The sequence below is a fragment of the Temnothorax longispinosus genome, chromosome 2 (assembly GCF_030848805.1).
Source record: "Temnothorax longispinosus isolate EJ_2023e chromosome 2, Tlon_JGU_v1, whole genome shotgun sequence".
In the NCBI taxonomy this organism is placed as follows: Eukaryota; Metazoa; Arthropoda; class Insecta; order Hymenoptera; family Formicidae; genus Temnothorax; species Temnothorax longispinosus.
In genome coordinates, this window is record NC_092359.1 from 19,038,574 (window position 1) to 19,059,478 (window position 20,905).

At 41.0% G+C, this 20,905-nt stretch overlaps 3 protein-coding genes across 13 annotated transcripts; 1 reads left to right on the plus strand and 2 right to left on the minus strand.

The window, feature by feature from the left end:
- The first annotated feature begins 1,111 nt into the window (after nucleotides 1–1,111).
- LOC139825285 (U6 snRNA-associated Sm-like protein LSm8) lies at nucleotides 1,112–2,767 on the plus strand. The gene is made up of 4 exons (XM_071797893.1): nucleotides 1,112–1,294; nucleotides 1,384–1,424; nucleotides 1,945–2,072; nucleotides 2,300–2,767. The coding sequence occupies exons 1-4, from the start codon at nucleotides 1,264–1,266 to the stop codon at nucleotides 2,388–2,390; spliced, it is 291 nt and encodes a 96-aa protein (XP_071653994.1). The 5' UTR covers nucleotides 1,112–1,263; the 3' UTR covers nucleotides 2,391–2,767.
- Nucleotides 2,481–15,440, minus strand: Su(sable) (suppressor of sable). 11 transcript variants are annotated; one of them, XM_071797883.1, is made up of 9 exons: nucleotides 15,322–15,440; nucleotides 13,552–13,833; nucleotides 8,347–8,731; nucleotides 7,976–8,213; nucleotides 7,461–7,810; nucleotides 7,077–7,290; nucleotides 6,623–6,924; nucleotides 6,292–6,502; nucleotides 2,481–6,065 (listed from the first exon to the last, which is right to left on the minus strand). In XM_071797883.1, exons 2-9 carry the CDS (start codon nucleotides 13,593–13,595, stop codon nucleotides 4,234–4,236), a joined length of 3,576 nt encoding a protein of 1,191 aa, XP_071653984.1. In that variant the 5' UTR covers nucleotides 13,596–13,833; nucleotides 15,322–15,440; the 3' UTR covers nucleotides 2,481–4,233. The 11 variants fall into 11 exon arrangements, with proteins under 11 accessions (XP_071653984.1, XP_071653986.1, XP_071653985.1 ...); XM_071797885.1 differs by lacking the exon at nucleotides 15,322–15,440 and having other exon boundaries at nucleotides 6,292–6,499; nucleotides 13,552–14,455; XM_071797884.1 differs by lacking the exon at nucleotides 15,322–15,440 and having other exon boundaries at nucleotides 8,347–8,728; nucleotides 13,552–14,451.
- Nucleotides 15,441–16,591: 1,151 nt separating this feature from the next.
- Nucleotides 16,592–20,641, minus strand: Okr (DNA repair and recombination protein RAD54-like okr). The gene is made up of 10 exons (XM_071797892.1): nucleotides 20,486–20,641; nucleotides 19,967–20,176; nucleotides 19,693–19,883; nucleotides 19,374–19,576; nucleotides 18,857–19,296; nucleotides 18,530–18,791; nucleotides 18,259–18,421; nucleotides 17,776–18,181; nucleotides 17,471–17,634; nucleotides 16,592–17,379 (listed from the first exon to the last, which is right to left on the minus strand). Exons 1-10 carry the CDS (start codon nucleotides 20,486–20,488, stop codon nucleotides 17,187–17,189), a joined length of 2,235 nt encoding a protein of 744 aa, XP_071653993.1. The 5' UTR covers nucleotides 20,489–20,641; the 3' UTR covers nucleotides 16,592–17,186.
- Between the last annotated feature and the right edge of the window lie 264 nt (nucleotides 20,642–20,905).

Sequence of the window (20,905 nt, forward strand, 5' to 3'; positions counted from 1 at the left end):
AGATAAAATCTGCCTGAAAAAAAATATATATATATTGCACATATATGTATTATGTATGTATGTTTATATAAGATCCGAAAAACATAACACATAAAGACACGGAAAGCACTTAAAAAAATCTTTAATGTTTTTTGAGAGTGATATTTATCGGACAACGGAACTCGTTCATAAAAGTCATATTTTCAACTGACGGTCATTAGAGATCATTTAGTTAAATCGTTATTTAGTCGTGCTCGTGTTATATCGAGAGCACTTTCTGTATGAAATTCTTCTTTTCTTCCTCCGTCGTGTTGGGATCTAAAATTTAGGGGAGACCGAGGCGGCCGAGGCTGTATGGCTCTAGGAGCGGTATTCATAGTCGGATCTTACATCTAAGATCATCTTAAAGGCCATTGCACGTAACAAAGTTTTAGTCATAATCGTAAGGCCGTAAGAAAATAGACCAATCACACTCGATTATTCTTCGAGCTCAAGGAGAATAATCGACTGTGATTGGTCTATTTCCTTACGGCCTTACGATTATGACTAAAACTTTGTTACGTGCAATGGCCTTAAGTCTAGTTAAAAACAGTCTTAAGACTCCGTCCAGCTAATCAAATTAGCGTATTAGCAACTTAAGACATTACTTAAGACGGTCTTGAAATAAGATCCGACTATGAATACCGCCCTAGAGGATATCCATCTTGAAAGGAACAATAGATAAAAAATTGTGAAATGATTCTTTTATATGCTAAAAGATAATTTCGCGATTTTTTTATCCACTGTTCCTCTCAAGATAAATACTAAAAAAAATAGCACAAGGGACAACATACCCCTGGCGTAGTGGAACCTGCATGTACATACATACATACATGTATGTATACATACGCGGCACGCACTTGTGTGCGGCATGGAAACCATCTCCTTTACATGCTGCATGCACGCTATCATTGGCCGCGTTCAGGAAACTGTTGAATGAGCGCTTCTTATGATTGGTTCTTACACTTAGATCCGGAGAAGGACCAAAGGTAAGAACCAATCATATTAAAGAATCACTGACCGCTCACTCAACAGTTGTGTTTCCTGAATGCCGCCATTCTGGCTCTGGCAGCATGGTATAAATAACTGGCAGGTCACCCGGTTTGTTTGTTAGTGACGCGTGGTGACGCGTTCGTTGAAGATACACAAGTCGGTAACCTATATTGGGAGCTGATGACTCGCTAACGTATTCATTAACGGTTTTATATCGATACTTAGGTAGCTTTGTGTGACATACAATAAATAATGGCGTCAGGATTAGAGAGTTACGTGAATCGTATCCTTTTTGCATAATTTATTGTTCAATCGAGTTGTGACAAGTACACAACATTTGTGATGAATATATTAACCCTAAACATTGCTTAGATACAGTTTCCATTATCACGTCGGACGGGAGGAATTTTATTGTAAGTACGCAAATCCGCAAAATCGCCGATTTACAAATACTGTCCATATACTTTTGCTTTCTGAATGCTTTATTTACTTTGCTCAAAGATATAATTGTAGTAAATGTAATGGAATACGATACTGTGTTTACGTTTTGTAACTTAGGATTACTGAATATCAATATTCTTGGAGAATATTTATACAGCTTCTGATATTCAAGTTTTATTTATTGAAAGAATGTAATTATGTAGCTCAATTTTTAAAATGTGAAATATTTACAAAGCATTATCATATCATTCTAGAGGTCTGTGATAATGCTTTGCAAATATTTCAAAAATTTAGATACTTAATTCTTTAATAACACTTTACAAACGTTTCATATTTAAAAAATTCAATTATTTGATGATATCTCACAAGTGTTCGCATTTCAAAGCTATATAATTGCATTTTGTCAATAAATACAATTTTAATATCAGAAGCTGTATCTCTTATGTCCGTCGTAACGATTCAGCTCATCTTCGAACTAAACTTTTGCTTCAGGGCACGCTGAAAGGTTTCGATCAGACTATCAATATAATTCTGGATGAATCACACGAGCGAGTATATAGCACAACGCAGGGAGTGGAGCAGGTTGTCTTGGGTTTGCACATCATCAGAGGGGATAACGTGTCAGTATAGCTTCCTGAGATAAACTGTACACAGAGTAGTTTCAATAATCGTATTTGTAATATGGATTGTTCCTTTTATTATTACATCAGTATTCGTTACTAGAAAAATATAGAAAAATAATTTCACCTTGCACTAATATTCACTTATATGGAAATAAATATCTAACACATAAGTATTCATGAAAAAATACACATTAGTTTAATTTATGGTATGCCTTTCTTTTCAGAGCGATAGTAGGAGAGTTAGACGACGAGATGGACGCGAGATTGGATCTATCGACAATACGAGCTGACCCCCTAAGTTCTATCATACATTGATGAATATGTCTGAAGTTGCGATTTGAATGGCTGCCTGTTCAAATTTGAAATAAAAACAATTGCGAGCATTAGAGAAAAAAGTAATACAACTTTCCATACAGAGGTTGTATATTGTACAAAAATCTTTCATTCCTCATATATAGACATGTTTATCATATAATTGTATTTTAAAAAGTGCACAGAGTTAATACAGCGGTATTTACATCATTGAGACAAACCGAAAAACTTGTGTTTGAATCAACAACTCTCGTCTGTACAAAAATCTTGCTATATATATCTATATATATATAATATGATAGTAAACTTTATACAAATATAATTTCGCTCTATATCTATATAATGTAGCAATAATAATAAACGAAGTATGTAGATTAACATTGAGTGATGTCTACTTCAGCGAAAATCTTAATATTCTGCATCTATTCCTAGATTATCTTGAAAGAGATACGTACAGCTAGAAATTTCTGCTTTGTCGCGGAGCGACAATCATCATTTTAATTCAGACACTCGGGTCTATACCAATAAGAATCAGTAAAGGATATAATTAACCTCTTCATTGGAGGTATGCGAGAATACAAAGTACTGTATGTTACTTCGACATGATTTGCATGATCTTAAGATGAAACCAATTGAAGTGAGATTGAAATTTACACATTATTACTCGCGTACTTTTTTTTAAAGCGTAGAAAAGTACTTCGTTACATATACATCTTGTTGTAAAATTGGTATACATTAAACTTCTTTTTTTTTTTACAAAATATTGCAGTTTACCTTAGCATTCCTACATCTCCGCGACACGTAAATATTGTGTACGTCGATTTACGAATCGCGGGTGCAAATTCGCGAAAGGAAACAACGTGTCTTGCGGACCTCAGGCATTTGCATGCCATTTTTGTGGAAGACAACAAAATTATAATTTCTCTATCATCTCTATCAGCATCCGCCCGACCCATCTTAAGCTGGGTATACACTTGGCGAACGAACAGCGGGCGCGAACGTTCGTTATTATTCAGCAGATGTATACGCCAAGGCAAATGCGAATAAAAAAGGAACGAACGACTTACGAACGCGAATGTCCGAACGTTCGCGTTCGCTGTTCGTTCGTAGATGTATACCCAGCTTTACATGCTTGTTTATTTCCGACTGATTATTTCGGCGAGACTTACGTCTAATTGTCTTTTCATAGAATCTATTTATTGTAAACGAGTGGATACACATTCGTCATTATCTATGTATAAATATTTCTTACCATTATAGACTTACAATACATGCCTAATTAATATCCTTGAGTTATGTGATGAATTACAAACTAAAGTGATGGATCCGGTACGTTCTAAGTGTTGAAATATGCTAGCTTCCATAGAATATTCCAAAAGAAAATTGCACGCAACCATGAGCATTATATGCGATATAGTATAACTTAAGCATTACGTACAATGAGCTGGTGCTCATAACTCCTAGTTTTGTAGATTGCCGATCTGTTGATCATAATCATCGAACGTGTTCAGCATTATACCATCAAATCTTTCTCTCCGCGAGTAAATTCTACAGATTTAATTTTATATAAACCAAAAATGTATACACATATATATAGATAGATAATAATTTTTTGTAAAGGATATTTATAAATATTTACATCGATATTTTTATAGATTTATAAGGAATAAATCTGTAGATCTCTACGTAAGAAAGTATCTCGATATTATACCATGAAAATAAATTGGAAAGACTTTAAAGTATGCTTTTGAGTGTACTGCGTGCACGCGTGAAATGCACGCGCGGACTCTACCGCTCGTGAGAATTATCATCAGGCGCTCACAATTTATTTTCCTCAATGCACTACTTAATTATTGGTCACCATATTGGTCCTGCTACGATTTCTTCGGCGGATACGGCCGCCACGCTGTCTGCTGCCCCAATCGTCACCCCCCATCGGGCCAAAGTTGGGCCCATTTGATCCGTTCGGACCAAACGGATCGCCGCCACCACCACCGGGTCCTCCGAAATTATTAAAATTACCACCACAGGGATAAGGTGGGCCCCCTTCGTAATTGTCCGGACCGAAGTTAGGTCCAGGACCTAACAGTCCGGCCCCATTGTTACGCTGCGCGTTGAAACGCGGATCGAAATTCATCTGACCCTGAGGCGGTATCGGAACGGGACCGTTCATACCCATCGCCGGACCGTGTGGTATGCCCATGGGCGGCATATTCTGCGGCGGCATCGGTCCAGCGTTCATCATAGGCCTCATCGGACCCATGTTACCCATGCCCATCGGATGGTTTGGACCCATTGGGCCCATCATACCCTGAGGGGGACCCGGTATGGCGCCGGGCAGCGGACCGCCAGGCATACCAGGTCTCACCGGCATGCCAGTAGAACCAAGACCCATATTAGGTCCCATTGGCTCCATCGGTTGCATCCCTTTGGACATCATCGGAGCATTGGTTGGATTCTGCGAGGACGACTGTTGATTGGAAGCCGCCGCCTCGAGAGTTTTCCGTCGCGGATCTGAGCGAACACATTGCGGCGGCGATTTCGGTGTCTCATGCTTCATTTGCGGCGGCGGCGGCGACATCGGCGAGTCGGCCAGTTGCTCAGGCTTGGCGATGCGGAAGATCTTGCGGAGGCGTGGATCGTATTTGACCTGCGCATCATTCTTCGTTAACTTGAGACCGGTGTAATCCGGTCTGGGTATGTCGACCACGTAGACTTTATACACCATCGGCGGATGCGACGCGATACTTCCATCGATCTCGGTACATGGTATATGTGCGGGTACCGGTTTGAACGGTAAGGTCAGCATCTGTCGGAGATCGACGTCGGACTTGACACGCAAATCCGTGTCGCCGAAGTCACCGGATTGGAAACGCTGTCGGAAGTCCATGTCTTGCCGTCTAAGATCTTGATCCGCTCTCGTAGAGCGCAGATCGGTGTCCATGTTAGCGTCTACCGCGGTGATGCCGGAACTGTAGATGCTCGTTTCCAGCCTGAGAGGTTTCTGTAACTCCCTCTTCACATCGGAAGATATGCTAGGGCTGCTCGGCTTCTGCTCGACTTCCCGACGTTGTCTAGGATCCCGGGACATTCGTGGATCTCTGGATACAGATACAGTTGCCGAACTCGGACCTGGTGATCGCCTCGGACTCGACGACGTCTCGCTATCCGTCTTCGGATCTTGCGCCGATTTAGCTTTCGACGCGTCTTGATTCGAATTTGCTTGTGTCTTGTTAGTCGTGGAGCTCTGAGCCTTCAGAGTGGAAAGCAATTTGGATACTTCGGCACTGATATCAATTTTGCTCAGGTCACCTAATTTGTCCACAATAGCGGCCGGCTGGGGTACGTTGGACACGGATGTCGCAGGCTGGAACTCCTCCTTGATAACGAGGTTTTGAGTCTTCTCGATGGGCTCGATTTCGTCTTTCGAACTATCCACTATAGTAAGATTACCTCCCTCATCATCATCATCATCATCGTCCTCGTCATCCGAATACCAATCTTCGATAATCTGATCAGTATTAGGTGCATCGGACTCGTTGTCTATGTTTTTCAAACTGTCCTGAGCCGCGCGTTGCTGCTGCTGTATTCGCATAAACAATTCCTGCGCCTTCTTTGGTAAGTGAGGCGGCACTGTCTCATGTTCGTCTATAGATGAAGTATCCTGATATTGTTCACCTGTTAAATGCAGATATAATTGTATATTTTTTTCCATTATTTAATGCACAATATTTTAAATGAATTATTTTAATAATAAAGAGATTGAAAGCAATCTATATAAAATATCAATCAGTGAAAAAAGAAGTATAAGTGTAACAGGCTAAGTAACTAAACATTATTAAATTTTCTAACATATTAAATACAGTTAAAGAAAGAAAATCACGGTAAGATAAGCAGTTCTTACCTTGCTCACCACCAAGAAACTTTCCTCTTTCCTTATCCTCATCTTCAATTGGCATTTCGATAACGAGTTCCGATTCCTCATCTTGATCGCTCTCGTCATCGTGTTTATTTCTCGTGAGACTCGCTACTTTATCAGCTATACTATAAACGGATGGTGGTTTCTTTGCGTTCAATAACTGCCTCAAGTCAACATCTCTTCGCTTTCTCGTCTGCTAATAGAAGTAAAGTTTCATAATGATAATTGTGTTGTTCATTTTTTAAATTCAAATTTAGTTATAATATAAACTCTGTAATCATAATTAATTAAAATATGAATTCGGACAATATTATACCTCATCTATGTCTTCTTCTTTGTCTACATTCTTTGCAAGATTTTCTCTTGTTTCAGTTTTACTTGATTCAGTTCTTTCGCTGTAGAAATCTACAGGCGGTGTAATTTGCGCCTGTTTTTGTGCCTGTTGCTGCGTGGCTAAACCTAACGCAGCGTTTGGAAGTTGAAGACCAAGCTCATTTGCCGACTGCAGTAGCATAATCTGCTCGTAAGGAACTCTGTCCTCGTCCGAACCCCATCGCGTCTTCTTTCCAGAAGGTTTTCTTTCCCTCGCGTTGGCTTTTTGCTGATTCGTTTGTTCTTCTATTTAATCAAATAATCAAGATTTTAGTATAAGAATTTAAATAAGTAACAAAGCGATATATATATATATATATATATATATATATATATATATATATATATCAATATTTTGTATAAAAATTAATTTTCTATTTATTAAAAGAGAGGATTACCTTTCTCTTCTTTTTCATCGGTCTTTTCTACAGGTACTGATAAATTCAACTCGAAAAGACTAGGAATCTTTTGATTCGTTGTATCTTGTCCTTGTGCTAGAGAACGTGCTGTATTATTTATCATTAACATGGCACCCTCTCTGCTTAACCTTGGAAAATCACCAAGAATTTCTTTTGGTGCAGTTTCCAAGTGTTTCAAAAGAATACCTTTTACCTGAAACACACAAAACCATTCCAATAAGATTATTTTCAGCAATAAATTTAGTATGACTCGTTTCATTTTTTTTATCAGCACCAAATTTTTACTTGTAATTCATATATTCATATTATAATATTCTGTCAGTAAACTAACATAAGTTATGAAGTTATAAAATGACAATGTACCTGTTCGTTTAAGGGTTGATGAGAGAATTTACAATTGTCACCCTGATTGCACTTTAAACCTGTGTGGAAGAACTTGCAAGGAAAATCATGGTGCATGTAAAGGCATTTGTCCCGTTTTGCACAACAGTCCATAAGGTAGAACTTGCATAACTCCATTTTTCTAGGTGGCAACGCATTATGCGAAAATGGACAATCATCCCCTCTATGACACTTTCCTTGCATATAATACACACATATTGTGTCCACATCCTGCCCGTGATCATTGTTTTGTGGACGACGACCATTTCGGTCATTTCGAATTTGACCCCGGGTCTTATTCTTACCACGTTCGTTCTTGCCACCGCGACGCCCTATTGTAAATATGCAAAAACGTTAAAAGTAATCCAACACAGTTACAATGTACTCGATAAATTATAATTTAAGCAATTTTAATAATATAATTATGATAAAAGAAATTGTACAATACTTTAATTATGTGATCGTAATTAAGAGAAACGGAAATTAGGTCTCTGTACCTCCTCCTCCTCCACCTCCACCTCCTCCACGTCCGCCGCGTTTGTTGTCATTTTCTCTATGTCGGTTTATGTTGGGCCTTTCTTCATAATCCGAATTGGCGTCAAAATTCTCGTGCTCGTTCGTACGCCTGGGAGAATTAGTCTCTTGAGAATCCTTTCTGATGGGCGAAGCTCCTCGTACGAACAGCATTTCGTCTTCATCCTCATTCGTATTCTCGTCATCGCTCAATTTTCGCTTCTGTATAATATTACAAAAATTTAGTAAAACGAAGAGAACTTATGCGCCTATGATTTTCAAAAGCTTAACACTGAAAGAATACCAATGTTTAATGCATCTATGAATAAAATCTGTCATAATGCATTTTACATACCTTCTGATCTTTACCACGATCCTCCTCTCTCTCATCGCGCACTCTTTTCCTAACTTTGTTCCTGTTGTTCTTGTTCTTCGCTTTGGGTTCCTGATTCTTCGTGCCATCCTCTTCCATCGCAGCTTTGATAGCCTTCTCAACATCTCCAGCCCAATCCTCAGTTGGACCCTTATATTTCAAAAATCGCTCATGCTTACCACCAGCTGCCTGTGCAGCTTGCGGCTTTTTGCTCTTGTTAAATTTTGCATCAAAATTCTTATTCTTCGCAGAATCTGGCTTTGGTGCTGGCTTGGCAATCTCCGGTGCATCACTCGCTGCACGGGTGACTGGCTCATCGTCCTCGTCTGATGGAATTTCTCCATCTTCCAAATCGTTATCGTTGCTGCTGCACAAAAGAAAGAATATCATGAAGATGTGAGAAAGTATAAAAGCAAATATGTCTCCTACACGTTACCCTCTTGATTCATAAATTACCCTTCAAGTACTAGTTTATTACTTTAGAAGTAACTGTATACCTTTCACGCATCATATTTATTTTCAAATAACTATTTATGTGCAACAATTGTCCAATTCGATACACGAAGCGTAATGAACTCTTTATGTACAATCATGTAGTTATGAATCTTTTCATTAAAATGACAAGACGTTTTGATTCAATGACTGCAACGATGACAACTGCTGATGTCATGCTCAGGGAGGTTCCTACTTTTAACGTTTTTGAGGAATATTAAATATTATCCTTCGTTCTATATAAAATAATGAGATATATACGTAATATCAAATCACTTTACTGAAATATAGTCTGCAATATATATATACATATATACACGATACAATTGCGACCTTCCTTCGTGCGCAATAAATTAAGCAATATGCAAAATCTCTAGCGGAATATACTTTTTCGTTTTCATTTTCATTTTCATTTCGTCAGTATATCGTTCATTACTGCTATACGAGATGAAGACGAGCAAGATCTGATGACGTTCGTTTCAGAATACATCTCGACGTTGGTACATCGAACACATCGACGAAACGCATTTTCTCGGACGTTATAGCTAAATCGACGTGACAGTTGCGGTGCATCGCACGCGAGTCTCCCAAACGGAAATGACCCTGTGCTCATGGATTTCTACGAGGAAGAGAACGCATCTGTCGACTTATGTTATCACCTCATCGTAATTCATAATAGCCTGTCTCGGCCTATATCACGAGTGTATGGTGGTGGAGGTGGTGTTGTTGTTGGTGATGGTGATGGTGGCGTGTACGTGCGTTTCGTTCGTGCGTGCCTGCGTGCGCCGCGGCGGGCTAAAAATGACGCCGAGGCGAATTCATGAGGACGGACTCGCGATTGTCGCCAAGGTCAAATTGATAGCGCAAGCAGTCATTGAACAGGTCGGCGGACTATATACGTTGCGCGGAGGAGACTCTCTCTCTCTCTCGTGTATAGAGGGGGGAAGGGGGGAGTCCCGGATCGCGCGGGCTGTAACGTGGCGGCGCGGCGCCGTGGCTACTGGCCGTGCCGAAAACATCGGTCCACGCTTGCGAGGGGAAGGGGGCGGCCGTATGTCACGGCGCAAAACAGGGGTTGCACATTCGGCGACGCCTGGGGGAATGGGAACCGATCGATGGCGGGAAAACGAGCAGGTGCGCGTGCGGCTGGCCAAGGAACGACTGCCGTCTGAGAATCACGGTTCTGCGTAAACATATGCACATACACACTCCGGTTGTGTGGGTACACGAGAGGAAAATGCGAAATAATTGCGATATCAAATTTCCAACGACGCGGAAGTTGTCGATCTCTATTACTATCGTTAATGACGGAGATGAGACGCGGGCGGTGTGAGCGATAAGATCCGTTTTTTTTTTTTCGTTAATCGTGATAGGAAACCGAACACAATGGAGTTCTCGGTTCTTCGTAATCTTATAAAGGAGAAAAAGTAGAAGCGATTCGCTAAACTAGCGCGGACTATAGAATAAAACACGTGCCTGCGAGCGTCATAAAAAATGGCGCGAAGCAATCCGACCCAGACAACAACGTCCAAAATCGGGACATAGATGTCTTAAAGACGTCATATCATGGGATGTCATTAGGACGTCATTAAGACGTTTTTAAGACATTAAAACCTCGAGACGTCTTAACCCTTAAATGCCACACCTCTCAAGAATCTCGTAAATGACACATGGGGTCCAAAAGACCCCAGCATGAAAAATGTCTTCTTACTCATTGATTTTTTTATATTTAGTTATGAAAATTATTTTCAATGTTGTTCAAGGCTTAGAAAAGAGAATAAAATGCTTATATTGTTAAAATTTCGATTTCAACATAGTATAAAAAATTAAGTAAACTGAGTACTGCTAAGTGTACAAACGGGTAGGTCAATCACTCAACTATCATCAATGGAAGCATGAGCTCCATTTTTGGCAAGAACATTTGAAAACATTTCATTCTAAAGGGTCTGGGGTCCGCTGGACCCCGGGTGGCATTTAAGGGTTAATGACGTCTTGAAGACGTCTTATACTCCAATTTTGGACATTGCGTTATCTGGGGAGGATCGAATGCAGCAGATTCGGAAAGCGTTTGCCAGACGTTTACGAAACGTTTACGGTTACGCGAAACAGGTCCGTTTAGTCTGATAGCGGACTGATATCAATTGGCACAAGGTCCTCTTTCCGCGCATCGGGAGTCGAACTCACCGGGGATTACATCGCCTGTCGACATCCATGTCCTCAAACCTGCTTCCACTTGTAAAATCATCCATTCCGCAAACGTAGAGTACGTAGACCATCGATCGATTACCGAATTAACGTACGGACAAGTTATCGCGAGGGTTCATTTCTCGAGTAATCTCGACGGAAATAAAAGATTGGAGTTGCCTTACCGCTTTCATCGGGTTATCATCAATTTCATCATTTTCATCATCATTATCATCATCAGATCATGATCATCATCATCATTACGACGAATCGTCATAATCATGGTATAGAGTCATAGTAGCATATAACGTCGTAGGAACCACCACATTTTCAACATCGTCGTCGTTGCAACATTGTCGATTTTAAAGGCGACATTAAAGCCGAAGGATGATGCCGAAGGAGACATTACGCCGAAAAGCTCTTCGCGTGTCGATTCTCGTTCATTGAAGAAGTTTCTCCGTCTCTCTCTCTCTCTCTCTCTCTCTCTATCGCTTTCTGCCCGCTGCGCGTTGCGTGTGTACGTGCGTATATGTGCGTGTCTCGTGTATTAAGAGGGTAAAGACTGAAGGTCTTAGGATAAACGTCCGATTGTTCTGGCGTGGAAGGAGAGCGCGTATATACAGAGTGGCTCGGATATATCCTTCATTCGTGAATTCTGAGACGACCGGAATGAACGAGGGACTTTCTTTTTTAATTTTGCACGTCGACTGACCGCCTTAATCTTTAATCAAAATTAATTTTAGATGTCTCGACGATCGATAAAACGGAATTTCTTTAAAAATAAAGATCGCTCACGTAATAACGAGGTTCTAATCATTCTAATCATTGATTCACGTGTCTGAACTCAAACCCTTTATCGAACGGTTTTAATAATTCATAAATTATCGACCCCACATTTCCGCCGAAGAATAAGTGAACGACCAGTGAACACAATGTTCTAAATTGGGACATAAGGACGTCTTAAAGACATCTTCGTGTCCCGATTTGCGACATGCGTGCTGTCTGGGAATTTACTCCGATCAGAGAAATTACAGAAATTCCATCGAGACAGTGAAACGCGATATATCCGAGACACCTGATATATGTATATAGGAGGGAGAGTCAACGAGTCTCTCCGTATTCATTTCTTTCGTCCTACTTATACACGCGTCGTTACATGTGCGAGTGTAATCGATCTTTCGTTAAGGAGGGAAGAAGAGCTGAAGGACCCTAGGCAAGTCGACCGGAAGCGACTCGGAAACGATCGATCCATAACGCTGAGACGTTTACCGTCCTGACTCGGATTCATTCGCGAATCGATAATGGATCGAACCAATTTAGAGTTTCGTGTTAATTAATCCTAGCTAGCCACACTTGTTTTCGAATGCTTAATTCGTCATGATTATCGCATTGTCATTTTCTAATTAATGTTTTTAAATTGTAATATAGGAATTAGAAATACAGAGCTTGAATAAGATATTTATGATAATATGTATCAAAAGGCTCACAAGATTAAAAATAAATCACAGAAAAAGAATTTTACAACACTTCCATCTAGTTGCGGCTCGATGCTCCTTTTTCTGTGATTTATTTATGATAATATCGGGTCAAGAAAATGATTTGACTTTAAACTGAACTTATTGTAAGGAAATTAGAAAATTATGTTACGTGTGAAAAACTAGAAAATCGAATAACGGTTAAATTAAATAATCGTTTCCGCGCGCTTACTCGCCCGATCGAAAACCCGTTCTAGGATATTTATCTTGTTTTCGTGTTGATAAAATTATCGCGCGCATCAACCGAAATAATTCTGCCGGTTTTACAATCGCCGGGTTACAATTCTATAAATAAACGTAGCCTGTTCTCTCTCTTTCCCCTCGCCAAAACTGCACCCCCGACCCAATTCCGAAAATAATCCGCCGGGACGCCCGCGGGATCGTAATCGGCTCTCGAGAACAATTGCGGCGACCATATATCGATGAGGATTGCAGGAACGGCCTTGACTCCCTTTTCGTCCACTCCCGCTTCCTTGCTCGAAATCGATTCGCCGTGATAGAAAATGGAGAGCGATCGGACTGATGCCTTTTTTTTCTTCTAAATCAGGAAAAAAGCTACAAGATCCATAACGACGCGAAGCGTTATTTTGTGGAAGAGGAAGCACGAGACGCGTCGAAATCGAACGATATCTCTCTTTTTCATCGCGCTCCGGCGAAACGTGTCGAAACGGGAGAAACGATGGAGGAGGAGGAGGGGGCGGATGCGTCACGAAGAGGATAAAGGGCGGGACGGAGGAACTAGGAGAAGACACGTGTGTGACACACGGCTTATTTGCACGTATGTATGTATGTCTCTGTGTATGTGTGTATAGTACGTGTGAACGCGATGATTACATAGGCACTCGCGAAATAATTTCCTTCCTTCGCCTTTCGTACCCCACATTCGGCGGTCGAATTAAAAAAAAAAAGAAAAGAAAAAAAGAAAAAACCCCGAGAATATCTATCGGAAGAGTAGTATTATAGTTAGGAAGCAAACCTTTGGATCAGAGTCTCAGCCGCGGAAACACTCTCTACTGCCATTTTCGCAGATCGAGTCTCGATCTGTGCGTATTGCGCTCTCTCGGTGGTACCCCGGAGTGAAGTACCGAGGTATAATTTCCTATATCAAGCACTGCGGCCGTCCGATCGGCCGGGACGGCGGATCATACGATCGATTCGCCCGACCACACTCGACCGGTCTTTGCTCTGGCGGAATAATCGCGTTGCCCGAACGCTAGCATTTGGGAGAGCTTAACAAGAGCTCCACATATGGAACCAACTGTAAAAGATTATTTCGATTTTTTTTTCTCTCTCTCTATCTCTCCCTTTCTCCGTCGCGTCTCTATCTCGCTCTCTTTGTCCCGGAAACAAAATTTTCTTTGTTCCCTCGTCTCGAAAACTTTCTCTCTCCCTACGGGGGGGCCCCGGCCGTTTTGTTAAATTCTTTACGTTTCTCTTTCACAAAGATTTTTCGCGGATTGACAGGCTCGGGTTTAGACGTTTTAGAGGCGGGCAAGCAAGTCTTTCTCGAAAGTCTTTTCTCCTACGAACTGAATAAACGCGTTATACCGTGCACTTGGTCTCGGCTGGCCTTTCTACCCTTTTTCCCTCGCCGACGGGATACCGATTTTCCCTTTTCTCTCTCTCTCTCTCTCTTTCTTTCTCTATTTCTTCACTAGCGAGATCTGTCGCCACGGGCCCTCTCTCTCGCGCCCCAATGAGTCACGCGTGAAAATTGGAATACGATCGTAGATGCGTCAGATCGCGCGATCCTCCTTTTCTCGCGAGAACGACGTCATTCTGGTTGACGTGGCATACGGCTGACCCAGCGACGAACCGCTCTCGTTCGTGGGCGTCTCTCCCGTGGCGATTATCTTTCTACCTATACCCACCCTGTCCTGTCCGCCTGGCTTACTTGCCTCGCCTGTCTGCCTGCCTGCCTCGCCCTCGCCCTCGCCCCCCGCCGTCCGTTCTACGTGTCTGAGTGTGACGTCGTTGCGTGTGCGACCTCGTGTGCGCGCGCGACGTGCCCGAAACGGAAGTGCGACGCGCTGAGAATGGGAACGCGCTCGCGCATGCGTACTCGTCGTCGGAAACCCGCCGGAAAAACGAGACCAAAAAAAAAACAGAGAGAGGGGAGAACAAGAGGGGACGAGAGAGAGAGAAGAAGGCAGCTTCTTTCTCTCGGACGAGAGTCCTTTTCACCCCCTCGACCCGAAATATAAACGACGCTTTCACTTCTGCGGATTTTTTTAAAACCGTACGAAGGCACGATGTTCTTTCTCGACAATGACGTTGGTTCTCTCCTTCCCTCTTTCTTTCTCCGAAATAACGACCGAACGCGTTTCGGTATGTCGCCCCGAGAGAGCGACAGAGATAGGGATGCGACGGAGCGGACTTTTTGCAGTGCGCGCGACTCTTGCCGAGAGAACGAAGAACGAGGAACGAAGCGGGCGAACGAGAACGAATCTCTTTCTCTCTCTCTCGCGATATCGGAGTCGGACAAATCTGGAGGTGTCACGGATTCGCGTGGCTCCGACGTGTCCCGTCGGGGACGAGATCGGCGGAGCGACGTTCAGACGCGACAGACAACAAATGTCTCTTTCTCTCTCTCTTTCGTTCGTTCGTTCGCGTTTCTGCGTCGTTCGCGAGATTCGGGATCTCTCGGCAAGGGCGTTAAAACAGCATGTGGATGCAGCGAGTTAAACGAGCCGCAGGCAAAGACGTGTAGAGTACGAGATCGGTCGGACAGATGCGTATTATTTACTCTCTCAGCAGTCAGTATAAAAATGTAGCGGTTTATATGACGATGAGCGAAAACTTCGGAGATCGAAACTAAACATGGCCACATCTGGAACTATTCTGAGCCTCTCAGCCAGACGCCCGTCGCGGAAACCGTCGTCGGATGGCGGTGGCGGAAACAGGCGAGCAACGGGTCAGGAGGGAAAGCGACGCGCGCGCGCTCGGCCAATCGCGCGCCGCGCCCGCCGGTCACGTGACCGCGCGCCGCTCGCCCGCGCGCCTCCCGCTTCAACGAACCGACCCCCGTCCTCCGGCCTCCGACCCGCTCGTCCACGCTTCCCCCCACCCGCCCTGCCCCCCGCGCTTTCTCACGGTCTCGCGCGGCGGCGGGCGGCGGGCCGATCTCTCTCTCGTCGCGCGAGACAGGATTCCTGAATATCGCATGGTTGCCCCGCAATCCGCACACGGAACTTTCTGCGCGAAAGGCGTGACGCGGTCTACTGCGCGTCCTGAAAACATTCGTGCCCGTGAAACGCAGGTGCGTGACTCGGCGTATCGCCCGAGCGCGCGCAATCACGGGGCCGCGCGTTACGAGCGCGGAAAATGATAATGAAAGATTGTACAATCTGCATCCCAGACGGCACAATGTCCAAAATTGGGACATAACATGTCATAATAGACGTTAAAATCATTTTTCGACACTTATGCTCGATTACGCGACCATGTTATTTAGTTATTTAATGAACTTTGATTTTGTTTTTGTAAATATCAGTAAATGTATTTTCTCAATAAACTTGTTCTCCGTTCGATAAAGAGCTACGTATATGATAAGGATAACGTTGTTAAAGAATTATAGAGCTGATAAGGGAAGAAATAATATGTAAGCACTGATTTTGTAGAAAAAAAATGTTGAAACACGAGAACGAGAATTTTGTTCCCAGAAATGTATATAAATATTATAAATTCAATTCCCACTCTCAACTTTGGACTATCGCTTCAGAAATTTTAAATGACGCTAAATCAATTGATACATCGTTTCATAAGTTTTTTTTAATTTGAATGAATACTTTTCCTATCGTATTAAAAAAATTTTAATTAAAATTGTGAAAGAAAATTTTAAATACTAGAAATTAAAAAATCATAATTTAGAGATTTATCTTATTGAATGACACCATCCTCCGTATAAATCTCCAATAAAGTCTGTTTAAAGTTGTTGCAAATGTTTTGTAATATCCGATTTTGTAATCGGTTGTTATTTTATGGCATTTGTTGTTATTTTTGGCAGAGATAACAAGTACATATAACAAAAATCTATTTTAATTTTGCATATGTATAAATAGAATATCTCTTATTAATTTTAATCCTAAACATTTTATATTTATACTTTTCTAAAAGTTTATCCTAATATGAGATGGCGGGGTTTTTTCATGGGTGAGATCAACAGATGGGGCTTATATAGGGCCTTTTAGTTTAACATATCTCATATTAGGATCCTGTAGAAAGACATTAAATATATATCTTTTTTTATCTTATAAATTTGTCTGTTTTTTCTTACATAAATGCAAAATAATTTATTTATACAAAATGTAAGGCACGTATATATTGGCATAAATTGTAACTGCATTTTTACGAAAAATGTTTTGCGACGATCTTTTTGTCAACCAACTGAATTACAAATACAAAAGAGCGTGAGTTACAAAAAAAAAATACATATACTTAAATAAATGCTGAACTGTCACGTTTCTATCTTTAAGAAAAGAAAACTGTCGTACAAATAAGTTTCTCAACGAGATGATTTTCTGCAGTTACAATATTTCTTATCAATGTCGCTGATACTTAACTTAAGGATGCATAATTTCGAAACAAAGTGCTAACAGATCGTCATATGAGTCATTTTACTTGTTCATGCGAACGATGATGGAAAACAAACGTGATACCGCTTGGCCAACACTGTCGTAACGGTATGTCCGGCAAATGTCGCGGATTATGCGAGTGTCGCCAGTCGGACAGATCAGAATTGCAGTCGGATTGTTCCGATGGACCCTTTATCTCGATGCCATTGACACAACGTTTGCATTTGAACCTAGATAAAAAAAAATAATAGCATTATCTCTCGTTCCAGATGTATAAAAAATAATTCTAAAATGTTTATAACAGTTTCAGCGATTTCGTACTTTGCGTGCGTGTCAGAAACCGTATTTTCTTCCAATTTGAATAAATCGCGCAGATCGTTTATGGTGAAATGCCTCGCCACATCGTCCTCTTGATCGACCACTGTGGAACTCAACGCTTTCTTATGGGCTTGTCTCTGAAATATTTTCTCCTCTATCGTTCCAGTCTGGAAATATAAAATATATATCGCTTATTTTAAATATATGTCATCGATTTATTTATTTATAAATAAATATACTAATCATATACTAAGAAAATATTTTCATTACTCATTGTTCAATGGAAATACTATTGTTCTGATACTAACAGAAAGAAAACGATAGACAAAACACGGCTTCTTCTGACCGTCTCTCCACACTCTGGCCATCGCTTGGTCATCGTTTGCGGGATTCCAATCTGGATCGAACATGACAAGACGATTCGCACCGATGAGATTCAAGCCGCATCCACCGGCTTTCGAGCTGAGCATGAAGATGAAATCGTTGCTGTTGGCACTATTAAAATTGTCGACCACTTTCGCTCTTTTCTTAATCGTCATCGTACCGTCGAGCCTCACGTAATTGTAGGAACGTTTATGGCAGAGTTTCTCAAACAAATCGAGAGTCTGCGTGTAATTGGATACTAATACTATTTTGTCATTCGTTGTGGTTTTAATAGACGCCAGTAGGCAATCCAGAACCATCAGTTTGCCCGATAATTCTGGTAGCAGCTCTCTGAAAAAAAAAAAACAAAGATTATTCGTTTAACTGTTTAACAAATGACGTTTCAGCAAATAATAAATTAATCTTACTTCTTCGAGTAATTTGATGGCAACATTGATGCAGCTTTCTCAAATCCCTCTGCCCTTTCCATGATCTTATCGTATATCAAGTCGGGATGATTGCATAGCTTCTTTAAGAGAGTTATGGCAGCCAAAGCGGACAGACTGCCTCCCTTTCTTGGATTATCATTCTCTATAATATAAAATATAAAATATATTTCATGTTTCATTACTATATAATACTGTTGAAACATTAATCTTTATCTCAAAGATTGTTATTTAAAAAATTAAAACCATATACCTTCCATAGATCTTTTTATACTATCGCTCTGAATGAAACTTTTGTAGAGACGCGTTTGTAGCTCTCCCATTTTTATGCATACCACGAGTTCGTGCTTCAGTGGCAAATATTTCGAAAGCAAAGCGCTAGTACGTCTAATGAGACATTTATTAACAATGGATACTAAGTCAAACAAACGTTCTTCAGCGAGTTTACGTTCCTTGTCTGTCGCAGCTGCGTCTTGACCACGTAATATAGGCGTCTCGAACTTCTTTCGAAATTCCTGAAAGAATAATTACAGTGGAAGTTATACGTAAATTATAACAAGTGATTCACTGATATGTTTACCTGTGCAGTTCCTAATATTCCCTGATTAACAAAGTGTACGAGAGAAAAGTACTCCAAAAGATCATTCTGTATGGGCGTTCCACTGAGCAACACTCTTCTTTTGGCTTTCAAACCCATTAGAGATTGATACGTTTGATTTTCAGAATTTTTTAAGCGGTGACCCTCGTCGCACAATACGAGGCCCACTTCGTCTTGATGCAGGACGTGTGCATGTAAGCGAAACGTTTCGTAACTTATAATGAGGACAGGAGTCACGACTCTGCCGTAAGTTTTCATGAAACGGATGAGTTTCGTGTCGATGTCTGCTTTCTTTCCTCCATCAATAGCAAGAGTGTTGATCATATTATTCAACCATTTATTAATCTCATTATACCAATTCTTCACCAGAGAACTGGGCGCAACTATAATTGCTTTGTCTATCAGTGGTTTAGCCTCTGGTCCTACACACAATGCAAATATCTTTCGATTATAATCACTCTCTCTTTTTTTTCTAATTTTATAAGTTGAGACATTTCACCTTGCTTCAACAACGTCCACAACAGAGTTATGCATTGCAGTGTTTTACCAAGACCCATTTCATCTGCCATGATGCAGCCGTATGCACCTTCTATACGTTTGCCTGTCACACATTCGTACATAAATTTTACACCCTCGCGTTGATGCGGCCGTAACACATTGCACAATACAGGATCTACAACTACATGTACCAGCTGCTTGCATCTGCAAGAATTAAACATGTGTCACAATAATTACTGCTTAATCTTAAAATGTATTTAAATGTGAGCTGCAATAAGAGTACTGCAAAAATGGATATATCTAGAAATGCATGTACATACAGATCCACTTTCAATCTGTCATGTTCTGACAATTCTGGCGGTGAGTACACAATTAGCGCATTTGGTTCGTCAGGATCATGCAATGGTCTGCGAGGTCCTGGCAGGCGTAATCCAAGAACCCGTCCAGACAATTGGTAGCCAGGTATTGGTATTTGAAAGGGTTTACTAAGAAGTTTCCTCACTCTCTCTTCCTAATCGATATCATGCGTTATTTCTACAGCAACGAGACTAACAAAGGTGTGAAACAAAGATTATAGTTTACAAGTAAACTTACATGCTCCGATACTATTTTCTGCACCGTGCAGATGCCATTATCAGAAAGAGGAACAGCTTTGCGCTCCGGTATTTGTATATCTTTGACATTCTTGAATCTTCTTTTCGGCTCCTGCGTACAACTTTCGGACTGAGTTAGTTCCACAATGTCCTGCGGTATATCCAGAAGTAAAGGCCGTTTCCCTCTTTGACTGGGCGCTAATGTTCGAATCTTGCGTACATCAAACAAAAAAGAGATACATTGTTTAAGTACAAGATACAAGTATGTAATCCACTTCATCCATCGTCATTTAGCAACTCCATTACATCATGAAAATATAGATTTGATCAGACAAACGGATACTTCAATCTATTTGACTGGATAAACTCTTATCTTCCTCTCTTTCGTTCTGACTTAATTATTTTATCAATAAAGTTATAAGCACACATGATGGCTTACATAACCCTATTCCTACACTGGATGGAAGTTTCCAGAAATAACATGTTAATAAGAAAGAAAAAGTATCCTGCGAGTTATTACCATCTCAGACGTTCAAGCACTCATCCTGTGTGAAAATCAGCTCGGCTCCGTAATTTATTGTTCCACAATTTATTGTTGATGACGATAGTGGCGCGAACCGGTAAACAAAACCTCTTTCAAATTCAGTCAATCTGCACCATTGCATGTGCCGTACGGCAGATTTTCGTCGATTGGCTAAACAATTTCCCGTCAGCCAATCAGCATTCAGGAAAAAATGTATCTCTCTGCGAGTTCGATGATTGGCTGTAAAACGATAGTGGATGAAGCCCATCTTTTATGAGCGGCAGATTTAAATCTGAGAAAATTGGAGTTTGCTTCTTCCTCGTTTTTTAAATACTACAGGTTTTTCTCTTGTAGTTGATTTCAATCGAACAATGTCCATTTTTACCAATGTAGATTAACTTAATCTCGGTTTAATTT